The following is a 17737-nucleotide window of genomic DNA, read 5'->3' on the forward strand; positions in this document are numbered from 1 at the left end:
GATTCCAAGATCTTCCTCGAAGTGATATTCGTGAGGGTTACTGCTTGCAGTCACTTGCAGTGTGAATGTTCCTAGAAAGAAGCTTTTGAAGGGACAGACTGAGGAGAGCTTATACTGAAACTTGGAGTAAGTTAGATGCTGATCTTTCCAGGCAGGGTTTGTCCTTCTGCTTAGTGTTAATACATGTTAATGTACAATAAGTTTGTGATATCAACTGCCTTGCAGACTCTGTATGTAAGCCTGGATGAACTCTTTTTCAGTTCCCTTGCCTGTAAAATTATTAAATTTGTGTTGTATCAGTACTTAGAAAATTTTCAGAAAAAACATGCCTTATCTAACAAATACTGTTGGAACAGTGTCGGATAAGAATCATTCTCATCAACCCTTGGCTTATCATTTCCCTTATTTTACATATTTGTTTTCAGAATTAATTCTTGTCCTAATAACTGCTCAGACCACGGGAAGTGTACAACCAGTGTGTCCGTTCCAAGCCGGGTATACTGTGAGTGTGACAAGTATTGGAAAGGAGAAGCCTGTGATATTCCGTATTGTAAAGCCAACTGTGGCAGTCCAGATCACGGGTACTGTGATTTGACAGGAGAGAAGCTGTGTGTATGCAATGATAGCTGGCAAGGTAAGGTTTTGTTATTTACAGTCAAATTCATCTTCAAAAAAGAATTGCTTTTAATGCATCCTATTTAGTATGCAAGTTAACATCTTTAAAGAATAAGCATGAATGGGAAAAAATACAGAGGTAAATTGTCATGTCGACTTACAGCTGTCCTTTTCAACAAAAGAAAGGGCTGAGAGCTTTACCTGGTATTTTTTATTTGGAGGTAGTGCAGAAGTATTGGATCAAACCTTTCTTGTGGTGGACATTCATCTTTTTGGATCACAAATTTGAAAAAATAATGGCAGTAAAATTGTGAGCATACTGAGCACTTCTGAAGACTAAGATCCTCCATTGCCCAGTTTTCTGTTTGCTTAATTTTTCAATTTCTGTATGTATTTGATTCTCTTCCCCACCTTTCTTAATTTCAGATCACAGTATTCCATTAATGCTTTATAAAATACATATTCCATGTCTGGTTTTTAATTGTATTTTATTTGTATAGTTTCTCAAGAAGACAAGGTAAGTTGTGTTGTTATGAGTGTGGCTGTGGATAAGTACTGAATGATGGATGCACTGTAAGAATGTGTGCTGTAGTTTTACTCCCAGTAGCCCTACCATACATAATTGTTTCATATTAAAGGTTATGTATTTAAGCTCTTAAATGGTTAATTCACTTATTATAGTTACACTAGACGTTTGTATCATTTACTATTCCTATTAGAAATCTCAGTTGGATTAGCTTGCTGTGTACTGAAATTGGCCTTATGCTTTTAAAAGAAATATTAAAACACCTACAGGTTACTTAGCTGATACGCTGTCTTCCCATTCTTTACATACTCAGCTTTTTTTAATGTTGCTGTTTCTTTTTACATGTTGAAAGTGCTGTTTTACTCCTATTAGCTGCCACACCCCAAAGAGAACATGAGATTGAATTAATTTATGTCATTAATAATTGATGGAGTTGTTCATTAAAAGATAGTGCATCCACAGAATTCTACTGAAGGAAGTGAGTTAGCAATACAGCCATTGATTAGAACCACCCTAGTGACAGGCATGCTACTGAGTCCTCCAGAATCTCTCTTGACTGTAGTGCATAAAAAATAATCCTGAAATATATATCTGTAAAAGGAAAATGTGTATAGAATTTGCAGTAGGAATAGCACCCTTTTGCTAGTGTGTTGACTTAATGCAGTGTTCTGACTTTCATGTGTAATAGCTTCTTTTCATCTAGAGTTTCTGTACATACTAGCTTCCCATTCTTTCCTACGGCAAGTAGAAATATGGACAAATTGATTTTTTCCTCCTGTTTTTATGGAACGCACATTTTTTTAAATTCATTTTTAAAATCGTATTCCAGGCAAACTAGTTTATAATAGATTTTCCTTTAAAAAACAAAACAAAACAAACAAACAAACAAACAAAACCAAACAACTTTCTTGGTGGCCTCTGGGAGAACACTTAGTTGTTAATATTTATGCATTTATGTGTATACAAGCACATACATTACATCTAAATTCTCTTTCTTTACAGTTTCTAAACTGTCAGTATCTTCTACACAGGTTATTTGAAATACTGGAGTCATAAATGTTTTTACCTATCCTACTGCTCTTGCGGTCTGCCAAAGTTTTTCTTGCTTTTGGTAGTTCAAATCAATCAGCTAAAGTAGGTTCTTGATTTCTACATTCCTGAAGAGTTTTTTTTTTTTTCTTCTTGTTTCATATTTTGTTGATTAGAGTGTATTTAGCCCTCTTATAGGAAAAATATTTCATTCAACTGCATTGATTGATATGCACTGTAAATGAAATCCCCATTCAAAAAATGAAAAGGTATTTCCTATTATACCATACACGGGGTTCTTTTTTTACAATAGCGACATCTTGTGGATACTGTGGGAGGAACATCAGCGAAGAATTCAGTTAAAACAAGTACAGGGTCACCTTTCGAGTAGCGTATGTGTTTTGAGTAACAAGGTGTTTCTTCATGATATGCACGTGACAGTGCATTTTGTGGAAATTGGGTGTTGTAACTGTAAATATTCACAGTTAAGCACTAGTCGCAAATGTAAGTGATGTCATGACAATAGCTTTTAGGCTTAGAAAGCAAGTAATTAAGAATAATAGTATTCTTATTCTGAAGAAAAAGTACAATTGTTATTTCAGCATTTGTAGTTGGTCTCAGAAATATGTAGAGGAAAAATAATTTAATATTCCTTGAAATCTATTTAATTTAAAACATTAACCTGGGAGAGGACTACCATGAAGGAAAGAAGCTAGAGTTTTTCATGAATACAGCTTCCTTTTATGAGTACTGCTGGTTAATCTGACTTGGTGTGCTGAAGCAGAATGTGCTGAAGCCTGCTGGTACAGACTTTGGGTGTATCTTGGGCAGAGAAAAAGGTATCTTAAAACTGTTGATCTATTCTATTCGCTAGACACAGACAAGAAAGAAACGGGGACTTGACTGAGACAAAGTTTTTAAGAAGTTGAAAAGATAATTTTTAGTAAGATGTTACTCAGTCTGAGTATACAGCCAGCAAATTATCTTTTTGATACCGGTAACAGTGTCTTGGATTGTTTCAGACTGTAAATGAGCAGAGGAGATGCCAGAATAGTTGATTTCTATCAACTATTGACAATTTGACAATTCAGAATGACTGGAAGAAATGCAGACAGTCCTGTACTTTTTAGCACTGTTAAATGGGCTATCTGTGGAAATGCTGAAAATATTAATTAGTCTGAAGGTGTCATATCCCCCCAGACCCTGTTTATAGAAGCATTCTTTAACTTCAAGGAGCTTGACTTAATTCCAAAGGTAGCTCAAAAGTTGTAGGTTGATGTCAGTGTGTCACTTTTGAGACCATAATTTGAGGAAAGGAATAATTAAACATATAGTATGTTTAGAATTGTGAAACAGATGAGAGGTGAATTTATCAATATAGTTCATACTAAAATAATTTACTGCGTTTTCTTACAAATTTCACCTGAACCTCAGCATTTGATGATAGGAAATTGCTGAAAATGGTATACATGTACATGAGGGAACAATAACAGCAGCACAGCTTGTTTATTGGGAAACATCAGTGGGAGTGCTAAACAAGTAACTTAAGAGGGAAAGATGTAAATAGTACTTAAAGACTGATCTTGGGACTGATCTTGTTACATAATTTTCATAATCTGGTTATAAGACTGCTAATGGAATCCCTTAATATGAAGGCAGGAGTTTTTAATATGAAGGCAGGAGTTGTTTTTAATATGAAGGAGGACCAGAATATCCCTTTTTTTTTTAAAAAAAAAAAAAAAAAAAAAAAAAGATGGGGTGGCGGGATGTTGGAGTAATGTGTGGGGTGCAATCACTTCAGTATAAATCCTAAATTCATACGTTTAAGGACTAGGAATACTAAGAATGTGTTTTATCGGCCAGGATTGAAGTGGGGAAGGTGACATGGAAGAAAACTTGCCTGTCTATCAATTAGAATATGAACTAATTCATATACTTAATTTTATATACTCTATATAAACTGTCAAGTGTACTAGTAGGATGTTCAGCCATAATCTACATTTAATCCTAGGAAAATATTAGTACTATACTTCATTTTTATTATTACACTTTTATGAATGCAAATTGCACAGAGGAGAACCATTAGGATGATCAGGGCAATGGAAGATGCAGAATTTGTTTAAATTAGTAAAAAGGCTGGGAGGGAATAAATTGTTGTTTGTAAACGTTAGTGGGCTGTACATTATTAAAAGAGAAGCCAGCTTTTTCAGTCAAGTGATATTGCTGACAGATGGGGGGAAAAATGGGTAAGCAGGTTGTCAATACATCTAGCTTGAAAATTAGCAGCAGGCTTTTAACTACTAGAGCTGTGAAGATTTCTAGAACATGTTAGCAGAAATATTAGAGCTTGGTAGCCCACTGGCAGCATCTGGAGCCTCAAAAACTACAGACTGACTGGATCAGCTGTGCTATAGGCCCTTCTTCTTTTGGAGACTAAGCACCAAAACTTATTTTTTCAGCTGAATAAAAAAATAAATAAAAAACTCATATGCACAGTCTACTGAGGAGTGCAGTTGTGCTCAGTTATGAAAGACTTGTAAGGCTTTCCTTTTAGTATCTACAGACAGCATTCGGTCTTCCCCTTCTCAGTGCAGGTGTGTAGGGCTTCACTTCTGTCACTTCAGGTTTTGTCAACTGCCTGCTGAAGTGAAATGCTCACCTGTTGCTTGGGTTTTTGCCATATAGCTGCTATTCCTTGTTAGTTTGGACATAGATACCAGATGCCTAACTGGGAGAGGTACCTAGAGGGCTGGGCTCCGTTGTGGCTCCCATATCCCAGGTGTCTGTTGCAGGGAGCTGGCTGAGCACAGGTCAAAGCTACAGTGCTGCGAGGCTCTGCACACCCCTGCCTCGTGGCCAGCCAGGTGGCTGGATCTTATTGTATTGTTGCAGACACAGCATTAAAGGGCATCCACTGTAGGCCTGTCTAGGACAGACAACCCAGCATTTCTGGTGGGATGTGCAATTATTTTTTTCCCCCAGTTGCCTTCTCTCACCCGTTCGCAGGCCTGTGGGCATCATGGATACTGTTCTTCAGCTATTCTGATCCATAGGGCAAAGCCCAACCATTTGCTAAAAGATTTTATCTCCTCTGCTTCTTTGGCACTAGTTTCTGTGGGAGAATATCCCAACAGGTAACAATGAGGGCAGCTCATTTGGCAGCCTGACTGCTGATAGTCTTGGTTCATTTGCCCGGATCAGCAACTCCACTCCTCACACCATTCATGGATAGTGGTGGATTGGCATTGCTGGAGTCTGTCACCAAAGACCAGTCCCAAATTCTTCTGTCCTTCTGTGTTTTTTTTTTTTTTTTTTTTTTTTTTTTTTTGTATCTTATATAGCAGTTTTTTATTTATATTATTTTAAATATTTATTTTTTATCTTTGTATAATGACCACCTCAATGATTTCCTGTAAGAAAGATGATTTACTGCTTGGTAAAACTTCCAATATCAAGAGTTGTTAGTGAAAGTAATATTCAGATATGTTTGCTTTTCTAAAAAAAAAAATTATTTAGAATCATAGAGTATATTGAGTTGGAAGGAAATCACAAGGATTATCAAGTCCCATATTTCTCATGATCTCAAATTCATTATAATATGAAGATTTTATTGGATACTTGAGAATAGCAGTATTTTGTTTATGTTTGTAGTGATTGAAAAATTATCTTACAGTAATAATTCACAACTCAAGTCCTCAAACATCAAATACAGAATAAATAACAATAATAAATACTTGATTTGAATGCTGTGATTAGATTGTATGAAAAAAGGACCATAACATTTATATTCAAGAGATCAATACTTTTTTTTTTTCCTGTGATCCCAAAGGAGAAGATTAACATTGAAGACGATAGATGATGTTTTCTCATTAGGTGGAAATTGATCTTATGACTTGAACTACTGGAATAGATAGTTACTTTCGCAGTTCACTGAACTCCTCAGTAAATAGAAATTAAATTCCTTCTCTTGTGTTGTGTGGGTAAATCTCTTTTTTTTTTTTTTTTTTTAAACCTTTTTTTTTCTTTTGGATTGAGTGGGCAAGAAAGAAATCCAATTTTAAATAAATGGAGAAAAATAGTATTTGCATAGAAAATAGTAAAACATTTATCTGTGTTCTGCAGCTGTACTGCTGCCTGTTCCACAAAAGATGTATATTTAGTGGATGTGATGTTTCTGAAGTGAAAATGTATTTGTGCGGAAATAATGGTGATGTTTCATGGTATACATACTTAAGTATGAAGATCTGTAAATTATATTCCAAAATCCTACAGTTACCTTGCCTTTATAAGACACTAGCCACACAAAAGCATTTGTTCTTTAAATGATGTTTCAATAGAAGTCAGTATTATTATATTGCTTTTTTTTTCCTCTCCTCAACTATATATTCCATTTTTTACACAGATTGATAGAGTTATTTCAGTATGTATGCAGGTTTTACAGCTCTACTGAAGAGGCAGTCCTGGCTGGTCAGTCTTACTTGTGTTGGTATAACCATGTGTATGCATGCAAAGTGAAACAGGTAAGGGATCGCACCCAATTTAAAGGCTCATCTGGCCAAAAAGCAAAGCTAGTTTTAACCTGGATGTTCCCTCACCTGATTCAGTGCAGCCACATGAAAATTGGCACCAGCAGTGATAGAGAGTAAGGAGTTGCGGGAGGCCAAGGGTGGCTGTTCTGGTGGCAATGCCAACTTATGTCACTTCAATAATCATGTGTGTCATGCATAGGGTGTTACGTCCTTTGAAGAAAACATTGGAGGATTTAGTATTTTCAAGCTCCGGAGTTCAGGTTCATCTCCTCAGAATGTGTCCCTCTTCCATGTCAGAGCTGGGAGTGTGGTGTTTCTTCTCCCCATCTCACTCTTCCTGTCATTCGTTGTAGACCTACCAACAATGAAGTACGAGGTTGCAAGGAAGTTATCTGTGATATTTAAATTATTGATCTGGTTATCAGTATTAAGATTTTGGCATTGTTAGAGTAGTATAAAAAGTTTGTCCTCATTTTAATACAGTCACTTTAATCTAAGTATAGTGTAGGCAGGAATAATATTTTGGATTTGCTATGTGAATTTGTGTGCTTTGTCTCCAGAAAAGAAAGCCTTAAATCAATTAGCAGGCGAGTAGCTTGTGTTTGATTTGTGATTTGCCACTAGGGGACACTGTTGACCACTACATTTCTGTGCAAGAATGTTATCTTTTATTGAAAACAGAAATATCTTTTCATTTTACTGGCGGCACAGATTTTATAATTATAAACTGTGCCCTGATCAAAGAATAATTAATCATCTTTTTATTTTTGAGCACTTTTAGATTCAAATTAAGTGTTTCCTGCTGTGATTTACCAAATCAGAATATTGTTGAGGTTACAATTTTTCTACAGTATCAATATTAATGCTTGAGGAATAATATACTGAATTATTCCTACCTTCATTAGACCTCATTCAAATACCATTAATCTTTCTTGGGCAGAAGGTATAATGAGCAATGGGAATCGAGGGTCTCCATCATTTAAGCAACAAAAGGTAATCCGGATACAAGTCAACATCATTTTTCTAGGAAGTACCAGGAAAAGTTGACAAATGTTTAGGTACAGGTGATTTACCTGGTTGTTGTGTATAAGGAGTAATTGTAACAAGTTGCCCCAAAATGATAATGTACACTGGAAAAACTTGATCTTTTTTTCAATACGGATAATGTTTTAAAATTATGGACTTTATGTCACATGCTTATTTAGTTTTAGTAAACTTCACCGGTTCTCTTCTAAACATCTGCCCAGCTTTTCCTTAACTCTGTGTAAGCCTTTGCATCCAGAGCATCCTTTGTCACAGCTCCTTGGCAAGAGGGTCTGATGATTATTGCATGAACTACTACCTCCTCCTGTTTGGTTTGAATGTTGCTTCTTCATGCTGCATTTGATGGATCTCTCTACTTACGTTTGAAGGGACTGTAAATTATTCACATCCACCCTCTGTCACTTACTTTATAGACCTTTAGCATTTGCTTCCATTATTTTTTTTTTTTCTAGACAAAAAGACCCAGCTGACTTGGTTGTTCCTTTAAATATCATAGTTACTCTGCTGTAAAAATAGTCTCCAGCTCTAATATATCTTTTATTATTGAGAAGGGCTCACAGATTTCTAAGTGATTTATACATGTACGTTGGGGTAATGGTGTCCTCTGTTCCTACCCTATGATTTGTTTTGTTGACCATTGCTGAGTATTGTGGTATTTTCATTATTGTGTCGGTTTCTTAACCTGAAACTCTGCTACTGAGAAGTGGTGGTTAGCTGAGGCTATTGTCTGTTTAGCTGAGCTAGAACATAGCTTACATAGTTTTACATTAATCTGTATTGAATTTTATGTCTAATTGTTTTGCTCAGTCATGTAAGAACTTCTGTGGTTCATCAAAGGCTGTTCTTATTTTTTCTACCCTCCATAAATCATCATCATCAGCAAGCTTTCTTCACTACTTTACTTTTGAGCTCATTAATGTGTACATTGTGTAGCAGAGGTACAAGCAGAAATCCTTGTGGAACTCCTCTGGTGACCTCTGTCCCTTTAGACGGGTTCCTTTACTCCAGTCTTCTAGCTTACAGCCACTTATTTAGCCATGCAAAGACCTTCATTCTCTTTCTACAGCAGTCAGATTTCCTTAGAAGTCTTTGAGGAATTTTGTTAAAAGCCTTGTGAAAATCTGTGTCAGTGTATCAAATGAACTAATCTTAAGATGAAAACTAGGTTTTCACTTGTTTCTTTGTTGTGTGTGTGTTTGCTTGCTTATTCTTTAGTATGCTACTGCAGAGTCCTTTAAGAAGGTTATGCCCAGTGTGACTTCAACAGCTTTGATTTTTAGTAATGTGAAGTGAAGGATTTACTCCAGCTAGGCAGGCCAAGAGGGACATAACATTGCTTGCAGTATCAGCATCAAATTACTGAAATCATTTAGCTGTCATACAATATGTCTGCCATCACTGATGATAAAAATTTCAGTTCTGTGATTGATAATGCTCAAGGTAGAACACATTGGTGTCCTAAAAATTCAGTGTTTTCCTAGCTAGAAATAAAGTCAGGCAGTAAAGCTGTAGAGTCACTGACAAGAGGCAAATAGTTCGCATGCTGTTCTTTTTTATTTTTTTTGTAGCAGAATTGTAAATATATTGAGGTTTTAAATAACAAGTCTTTAAAGTTTTTCTAGTTTCTATAGTATAAACCAATGGCAAAGAGATCACAGCATATTAGACAACAAATGGAAAGTATTTCTTGTATATATGTTTTTTAAAATAATGAATCTTTTAAAAATGACACATCTTGATGTTTTTTCTTCATTTAGAAAAAATAATTGTTTAAAATATATTCCAAAATAATATATGGTTATAGGCTTTTGTAGCTTTATAGATAAATTATAAAATTTAAATACTCAAATCAGTCTTTCTGTCAATCAGTTTAGTGTGTATTGTCCTCTTGAAAGACAATGCAAAATGGCATTGGTGAAGGCCAAATTTGTACTCCTGAAACTTTGTATAGTATAAAAGATATTGTAATGTAATCTACCGTAATGTTATTTGCTTTAATATAAACTTATTTTGATTAGTTCAAATGCACTATAGTTTTTCTCCAGAGGTAGCATATTGTTTATACTGTGCTACACCTTTTAAACCTCTGTTGCCTCTAAAAACATGATGTTATGCCTTTCTTTCAATTTGTGACTCATACAGTATGTTTTCTGAGAAGAATGCCGAAATGTATCATTATTTAAGCTAATCTAGCACTTCCAATTTGACTGATGTCTCTTGTTGCCAATTTTTCATTGAGCATCTGTTAAACATAAAAGTGTATACTGTATTTTATCCGAATGAGCAATCCTGACATCTGTAATTAAGCCTTCCCTATTTCTGCTTTATTGGCTTTAACATCTCTCTCTAACAGATTGTACAAATTGCACATTTGTTTACAAAACAGGTCCAGATTGTTCTTTGAATGTCCCTTCCACGGAGTCTTACTGGATTTTACCAAATGTGAAGCCATTCAGCCCTTCTGTGGGCCGGGCTTCCCATAAGGCAGTTCTACACGGAAAATTTATGTGGGTGATTGGCGGATACACTTTCAACTACAGTTCATTCCAAATGGTGTTGAAGTAAGTGATTTCTCTATTATGATATCCCCTCTGATATGGCTTAGGGAAAACAAATATCAACACAAGTACATCTATCCTGCTACTTAATTGAAAGTTTTATACTTTTTTTTTTTTTAAGATTATTTGTTATCTTATTTTCTGCTTAGTTTTCTTATAATTAACATATTATAAATAACATGTTTATCAACATGTCTATTTCTCCTGCTGTTGTCTATCTTCTGTTTTCTTTTGCAACTTTTTGTAATTATCCAAAAGAAATCCCATTTTCTTCTGGTCTTTTTCCTTTTCCACCTGTGCTTTTTTTTTTTTTTTTTTTTTTAAGTGAATGGAAATTAAAATCAACTGTGCATGTGAGAGGCTGCACACTACTAAGTCTTCGAAGTAATGCAAAAGGTTGTGGCATAGGTAGTTGTGTGTATGTGTTGCTGATAACTGAGCTTAGTAACCTAGTGTTGTAACTTTCAGAAAATGGGACCATAATGAAAATCACTTGACTTACAAGAAACTGTTCATAGGTCCCTGAAGGAGATGTTCATGATTTTTCCACATTGAACATTTAGTACACTATCATGAGTTAGTACACTGGTATAATAATTAAAAATGACTTAGTTACTGCTGCTATAACAGATCACCACATCAGATAAACAGTGACAGATCAAGTGTGCACACTTTGCCAAACAGAAGTTTACTTCAAATAGAAATTTAGTTCAGACATACAAAAGGCCCTATATGCAGGTAGAAAGCATTTACTTTTTTTTTTTTTTTTTTTCTCTTCTAGCTACAATTTGGAAAGCAGTATATGGAACGTAGTACCCGTATCCAAAGGGCCACTCCAGAGATATGGACACACTCTTGCTTTGTATCAGGTTTGGACTTCTTAGCCTTCTATTTAATTAATTAGTTTGTGTTTGCTGTTAGCAATCTTAACATGATCCATGGATTTTTGAGGATAATTCAATGTCTAGTCCATAAACACTTTTTGTATTAGTGTCATCTTTAGTACTTAGATCTATAGCTTTTTTTTTTTTTTTTTTTTTTTTTTTTAAATTGTGGTGGTTGTGGTGTAAGGGAAAGCAATCTGGGAGCCAAGGTAGAGCAGGCACCATCCCACAGGGGCTGAACCCAGCACACAGAGTGATGGCAGTGTCCTTTGACAGCCCCTGGGATAGAAAGTGATGACCCAGGTCCAGAGACCATTCAGGGAGTCTAGTTGGGAGCAACGGGAGTCATGGCCAGAGACAGGACTGGAAACATGCCTGAGGAGGAGATAAGGAGATATCCAGGAGACAAGACCAGGTTCAGGTCCATCCATCCAGTCAAGCAGTCAGGGACAGAGGGTCCTTGGCTGAGCCTCAGGTGGTGCTGGTCAGGGCCATGAAGGCCTGTCAGTGCCCTAAGGGCTGTTACACAAGAAATACATCTTTCGTTTGTTTTATGAGACTTAGTACAGAACCAGAGTAGTATTTAATACAAACAAAAGCCACCAAAACCAAACAAACAAGCAAAGCCCAATGACAAATTAAATAAAGGTGTAGAGTATCATTACTGTAAATTCAAATAAGTATGTAAAAATATAACCAATAGTTTTGGTTCTACTAAGATCTTGTAGTGTGTATGCTGCTTTATTGAAAGAACTTTAAAAGGCTTGTTTCATTTAATAAATAAATAAATTTTACTGATAGAATATAGACAGAACTGCACATTAAAAAATGTTTTGTTAATCAATTAATTTTTGGCTACTGTTAGTAACATAACCGAAATATGAAGGACCAAAAAATACAGTCAGTGAAAGTAAGTTGAAGTAGTGCATAATTTTGCCGACAAACGTGTTAAATGTGATGGAGAAATGCAGATTTCCTTAATTCCAAATTTTCAGTTGTTTGCCTCAGACAACTTCAGTAGGGAAGAACAAAAAAAAAAAACAGTACACTAAGCCAGACCAGAATGTTCATCTGGTCTGGTAACATGTTCAAATAATGGATAGCAGTGAATTCCTGGAGAAGAATGTCAGGAAAAATAACAAGAACATATAGAAGCTTCTTCAGAACGTTGTCCTGGTCTGCAACAAGGATTTTTCTGAGATTATTATTATGTATACTAATAGTAGCATTTCTATGGAAAGATCAGAACTTCGTCTTTATCTTTTTTCACACTTTCAGACCTTGCCCTTTTATTTATTTATTTATTTATTTTTTGGTCATGGATATCATCCTGTGCCTAAGAATTCTGGGGTTTTGTGTGGAGAAATACCACCTGTTGGGATACTGCTATTTGCTCATTTAATTTTGATTCTTTATATTGTTTCATATTTGTGTTCTGGGTACCACTCATGATTTTCTGTAAGTCTGACATATAGTGACATATACAACTCTCATTTCTTTTTCATATTGAGAGTTTCTTGCCTTCTTAATAAACTAGAGGGAAGTTATTTCATATGTTAGAAAGAATGACATCATTGTTATCTTTTTTTTTTTTTTTTGAGTTCTGTTACATCCCTTCTGAGATAAAACGGAATCACAGCATTTGTGGTATTGGTACCTCAGAGATTGATGATGTCATAGACAGCAGTCTGTTTTTTTCCCCTCATAATTCTTAAAAATATTTTAGCATTTTGAAAATGAGCTATTAGATATGTACTGCTATTTTCACAGAACTATCAATTACAATATCATGATCTCATTCCAGTCAACTATAACCTTATCACTACATGTACAGACTTAAAATTGTTTGGTATGCAGCTTGTGATGATTATCTGCATGGACTTTTGTATGTCTGTCTGTTTGCCCTTGTATTGCATGTTCAGTATTATGAGGTTTTTCTGCAGTTCTTTGCCCTTGCTTTGCTTTCTTGTTCTAATGCCAGACTGAACAAACAGTTGTTCTCTGTGGGACACCACTGATGACCTCTCCTCACTGTTAAAAGTGACCATTTTTCCCAAGCTTCATTGAGTTACTTACCCTTGAGTGAGCTGTTTTTCCTTTCCCAGGGCAGCTTAGTTTCTTTAAGGCATAAGGAATAATATCAAGCATCTTTTGGAAATTCCAGGTAACTGCATCAACCAGACCTTTTTTTCTTTCAGGAAAATTCAGTCATTTTTAGGATGTGACTTCTGTTTTCAAAAGCTGTTTGAATTTTCCTCAACTTGTCTAACTTATCCATGTGTTCACTAATTCTGTCCTTTCTGCCTGCTGTTCTTCTGTCTTGTGGTATTGACACATGTTTAAGGAGGGAATTACACACATGAGACAGTGGTCAGCTGTTTCATTCTTAAATTCCTTCAGAACTGATCCTGATGACCTGTTGCTGATTTTCTTTTTTCTTTCTTTTTTTTTTTTTTTTTATCCTTTTTTATGACCTTCTGTTATTTCTGTTATTTTGTAATTTCTGCTATGGAAATACCTGTAAAGCCTACTGCGAAGACTTCAAATACAAAAATTAATTTTATTGCTGAGGCTGTAACTTCTCAGAATACTCTGTACTGTCTGTTGGCACCACAAATCATCTAGTTGGCTGTACTTCTAATGAGTTTGAAAAACGGTATGGTAGTACTTTATATATAATTTTGCAGGCAACTCATCAAGCTGTTTCTTGGCTTGCCTTATATGTTTCCCCATTTTAATCTCCTGGATTTGAAGCAGATTTTGAAGTATTCTTTCTGACTTCTAAAAGTTCTCTGTTATCCTCTTGTAAAGTTAAGCTTGATTTATTTTGGTGTTTCTAATGGGAAACTGTGTATATTTTTAAATTTTAAATTAAATAAAAAGCATTCATGGGATCTGTGCAGCTGCCCTTAAAATGTCGCCATATTGTCATTAAATATCTTATCCTTTCAGTTTCTTTTTATGAACAGTCTTCCTTTAATATATTGTTCCTTTAAAATTTAAGTAGAATTTTAGGTGTGGGTTTTTTTTTTTTTTTTTTTGCACCCTCTCTCAGCTTGTGTTGCTCTTCCAGAGATGCTGAATCTGTACGTGCCATGGTTAGTATTGTAGAGCTGTTTTACAGCAGTGATATGACTAGATTCTTCTGTGTGTGCCCCAAAATTGACTCAAAAATTACTTTTCTCTATAGTTCTGATTCATTACTAATGTATTATCTGTTCTCTGAAAGGTTAACTCTGACTGCTATCTTTGGTTATAACAGTTCTTGTGGAATGTGGACCTTTTAGTTGGGAAACATTCAAGTAATGTATCATTTAGCAGTTCAGAATAAAGGCTTAAAATATCGTTTAACCTTTCCTTATATGACAATGCTAATATTTTCTTGAGATGTTCCAGACTGAAGGATAACCAGTAAATATCATAGGATGAGTTGGGTTGGAATAGACCATAAAGACCACCCAATTCCTGACCCCCTGCAATGGGCAGGGACACCTCCTACCAGACCAGGTTGCTCAAAGCCCCATCCAGCCTGGCCTTGAACACTTCCAGGGATGGGGCATCTGTAGTTTCTCTGGGCAGCCTGTTTCAGTGCTTCACCACCCTCTGAGAAGAGAATTTTCGCCTAACATCTAATCTAAGTCTCCCCAATTTCATTTTAAAACTGTTACCCTTGTACTATTGCTGCATGCCCACGTAAATAGCCTTGTGATTCAGAGATCTTTCTTTCAGTGAGGAAATGCTACTCATTAACAGTAATGAAGTACCAAACAAGTGTGTAGTTAAGAAGCATTGTTGTTGTCAAAGGCACATTTTCATTAGTAATTAAAATCCACTAATAATGAACACAAACACCACTAGTGTCAAACAAGGAACTACTAATACATTGCTTCTGCTAGCACTTATATCAAATATCAAAAGGCCGAAGGAGCTGATCATGTAAGTTGAAGAAATTTTAAGTGAAAAAGCACATCCTTTTTACAATAAGTTCTTAAATTAACTTGAGATTTTTTTTTAATTTTATATTTTCCTTTCACATATTTCACATATTTCCTTTTCTCTTGAAAAGCAGAAAAATAATATAGTGTAAAGAGCGATAGGACATTATATAGTACCTAGAGATGGCAGTTTTGAGCTGTGTTTTGAGCTGTGTAATAGTCATTGTGTAACATTTTCTGTTTAGATGAGAGAAAAAAAATATCCACAAAGAAATTAGATTAAGTTTTTGACTTGAGCTCCTGAGATTTCAAAGCCTTGTGCTAGACCAGAGTGAGAGCACAGAGCTAGTATTGCCTGATTGTGGTGCAAGGTAAATTGAAGCTATATAATTGACTCTGTGGAGAATGAAATAAGTTACTGTGCCCATTTCCCTCAGAAAGCTTCTTTAGTTAAAATTGAAGTACTGTACTTCTTTACTCTGAAGAAAAGAGATCAGAAGACTCCCACTGATGTATAGTTATAACAAGTGACTAAGACTTTTTATGCATTTATAGTGGAGAGAGTATAAAAGTGTTCTTGCTTTTAGACCAGCTAAACTGTTAGTGTTGCCTTCAGTGCCTCTTCAGACTGGTTATTGGAAAGGCGTTACCTATCTCTGTTAGCAATTGGTTCTCCCATATCTCAAAGTTTGTATATAGTTCCAGGCATCTTGATACTTGAAAAATGTCAACGTACTTTGAAATAAATCATAAAAGAAAAATGATTATGGAGAGACTGGAGGAAATGGCTTGTGAGGTTTTTAAGTAGGTACATACAACTCTTCCAAACTATGACTAGATAGGGTGTTAGGTGGTAAATTAAAAAATGCTAGATCCCTGGAATAATGTATAATGGCCATTGTACAGAGAGTGAATATATGGTCACTGTAGAGAATAGTGAACTTCTGGTCACATCACAGAATTTGACCTCATAATTAAACTGTTGTTAGTAGTCCTGTGACAATAGAAGGATGACGGGGCATTGAAATTAGATTCTTTTTAGACTGGAAATAAGAATGAAGCAAACAGGCAGGCTGACGTATTAGTAATTGTAAAGATGTTTCCCAGTATATGAGACAAACTTAATTTGACTCATTTGAAGTCTATGAATGTTACTTCTAATTTTAAAGCTTTATTAAAAAAGGGTAATTGTTTTGATTCATTTTCTAAATTAATTAGTGTAGATGTTGAGTGTATATATACTCTTCTGGTATTTTTACTAGCCTAAACAAAACAAGAGTGAAACCTTTCCTGTCTTAACATAATTAAGACACTCTTTTGTCTATTAGTTCTTTGTACTTTTATATGCCTACTCATGTAGGCTATTGTAGTATAATTTGAAACAGCAGCTCTAGGAATGTAAGAGTCTTTTCTAACTATTCTGTTAATACTCATTAGCCAGTTGTACCACCAAGTTGCACACTCTTATTATTTTATGACTTTCAGTTACATCCTATGCACAGCTTGCTTTCTAATTCCAATTTGTGGACCTCAGAAGTCCTTGAGAACTGGGTAAGATGAGCCATCACATGCTTCTAGTATATAGCCTAGATAAGACCCTATTCAGAGTTCCTCTGAAATTAAGAGGACTTATGAAGAGATTGGTTTCTTTATGTAAAACTGCAATATTTTTCATTCCTTTTTCAACATTATACTCTAAGTGGTTTGAAAGTTGAAGTATAAGCATGGTTGCCTTTTATGTCTAGTAGATCTAAAAGTGGAGGCTTAAATAAATATCTAAATAAATAATAATCTTAAATAATAAATAATCTTAATAATCTTAAATGCTTTTCTGTATGTCTGTTACTTATTCATTTTCAACATATTTTATCTAAATATTCTACAAAAGATCAGACTGACTTCTCTACTAAAATTTTGGCTTATATCTTAGTTTTAGAGCTTGGTTCACATAGTTTTATTTGCAGGCTTTTCTTTGGCCTAGTTTTCTGTACATGTAGGAATGTTCAGGCAAACAAGTGAATTTCAAATTTTGCCTTTTCCAAAAACATGCATTTTTATTTCATATTTATATTTACTTTATATTACTGTCTTGTGTTTTGAATACAGCAGTGGTCCAGGAAAATGTCAGTAGTTTAAGGTATATAGGATATAAATATATATATCATTCAATTAACTGATATTATCATTCAATTAACTGACTCTAATTGAATTGTTCTCTGAAGTAATACCTTTAACTATATCCAGCAACAGTGTGGAAGTATTTTAAAATTGCAAATATGCAAAGAGCTGAAAAGTTTCTAATAGATTGCAAGCACTGAAGTGAAATATCAGGTTGCCTGATAATGTGTACTGACAGAAGTTGTTACTGAATCTTATTGACTACAGGGAGATATGATCAATATTTGAAGCCTGTGGATGTCAACAGCATATATATATATATATATTTTTTTTAAGAAGGATCTGTTTCTTTTAGTACTATTATTTGAACTACTTCTTGTAAATATTTATTGTCAAGGAGCTAAGTTCCTGTATTTTAATAAACCTCAGAAATACAGGTTACTTTGTTCAATAAAAAATACATTTTTCTAAGATAAAATTAATATTACCGTGTCATGCA

General features: G+C 34.8%; 1 protein-coding gene across 16 annotated transcripts in view; it reads left to right on the forward strand.

Annotated features, from left to right (window-relative positions):
• Window positions 1–17737, forward strand: part of ATRNL1 (attractin like 1) — a 493132-nt gene that overhangs the window by 49678 nt on the left and 425717 nt on the right. For all 16 annotated transcript variants that reach the window (XR_014694966.1, XR_014694967.1, XR_014694968.1 and 13 more), the window contains 3 exons: window positions 426–634; window positions 10130–10304; window positions 11083–11170. Coding sequence is in view for 13 of the 16 variants with exons in the window: in XM_084525843.1 (XP_084381969.1) it covers window positions 426–634; window positions 10130–10304; window positions 11083–11170 (472 nt within the window). In the remaining 3 variants the exon portion in view is untranslated. The remainder of the gene's footprint in view (window positions 1–425; window positions 635–10129; window positions 10305–11082; window positions 11171–17737) is intronic.

Source organism: Aythya ferina (genome assembly GCF_964211825.1).
Source record: "Aythya ferina genome assembly, chromosome: 7".
Lineage (NCBI taxonomy): Eukaryota > Metazoa > Chordata > Aves > Anseriformes > Anatidae > Aythya > Aythya ferina.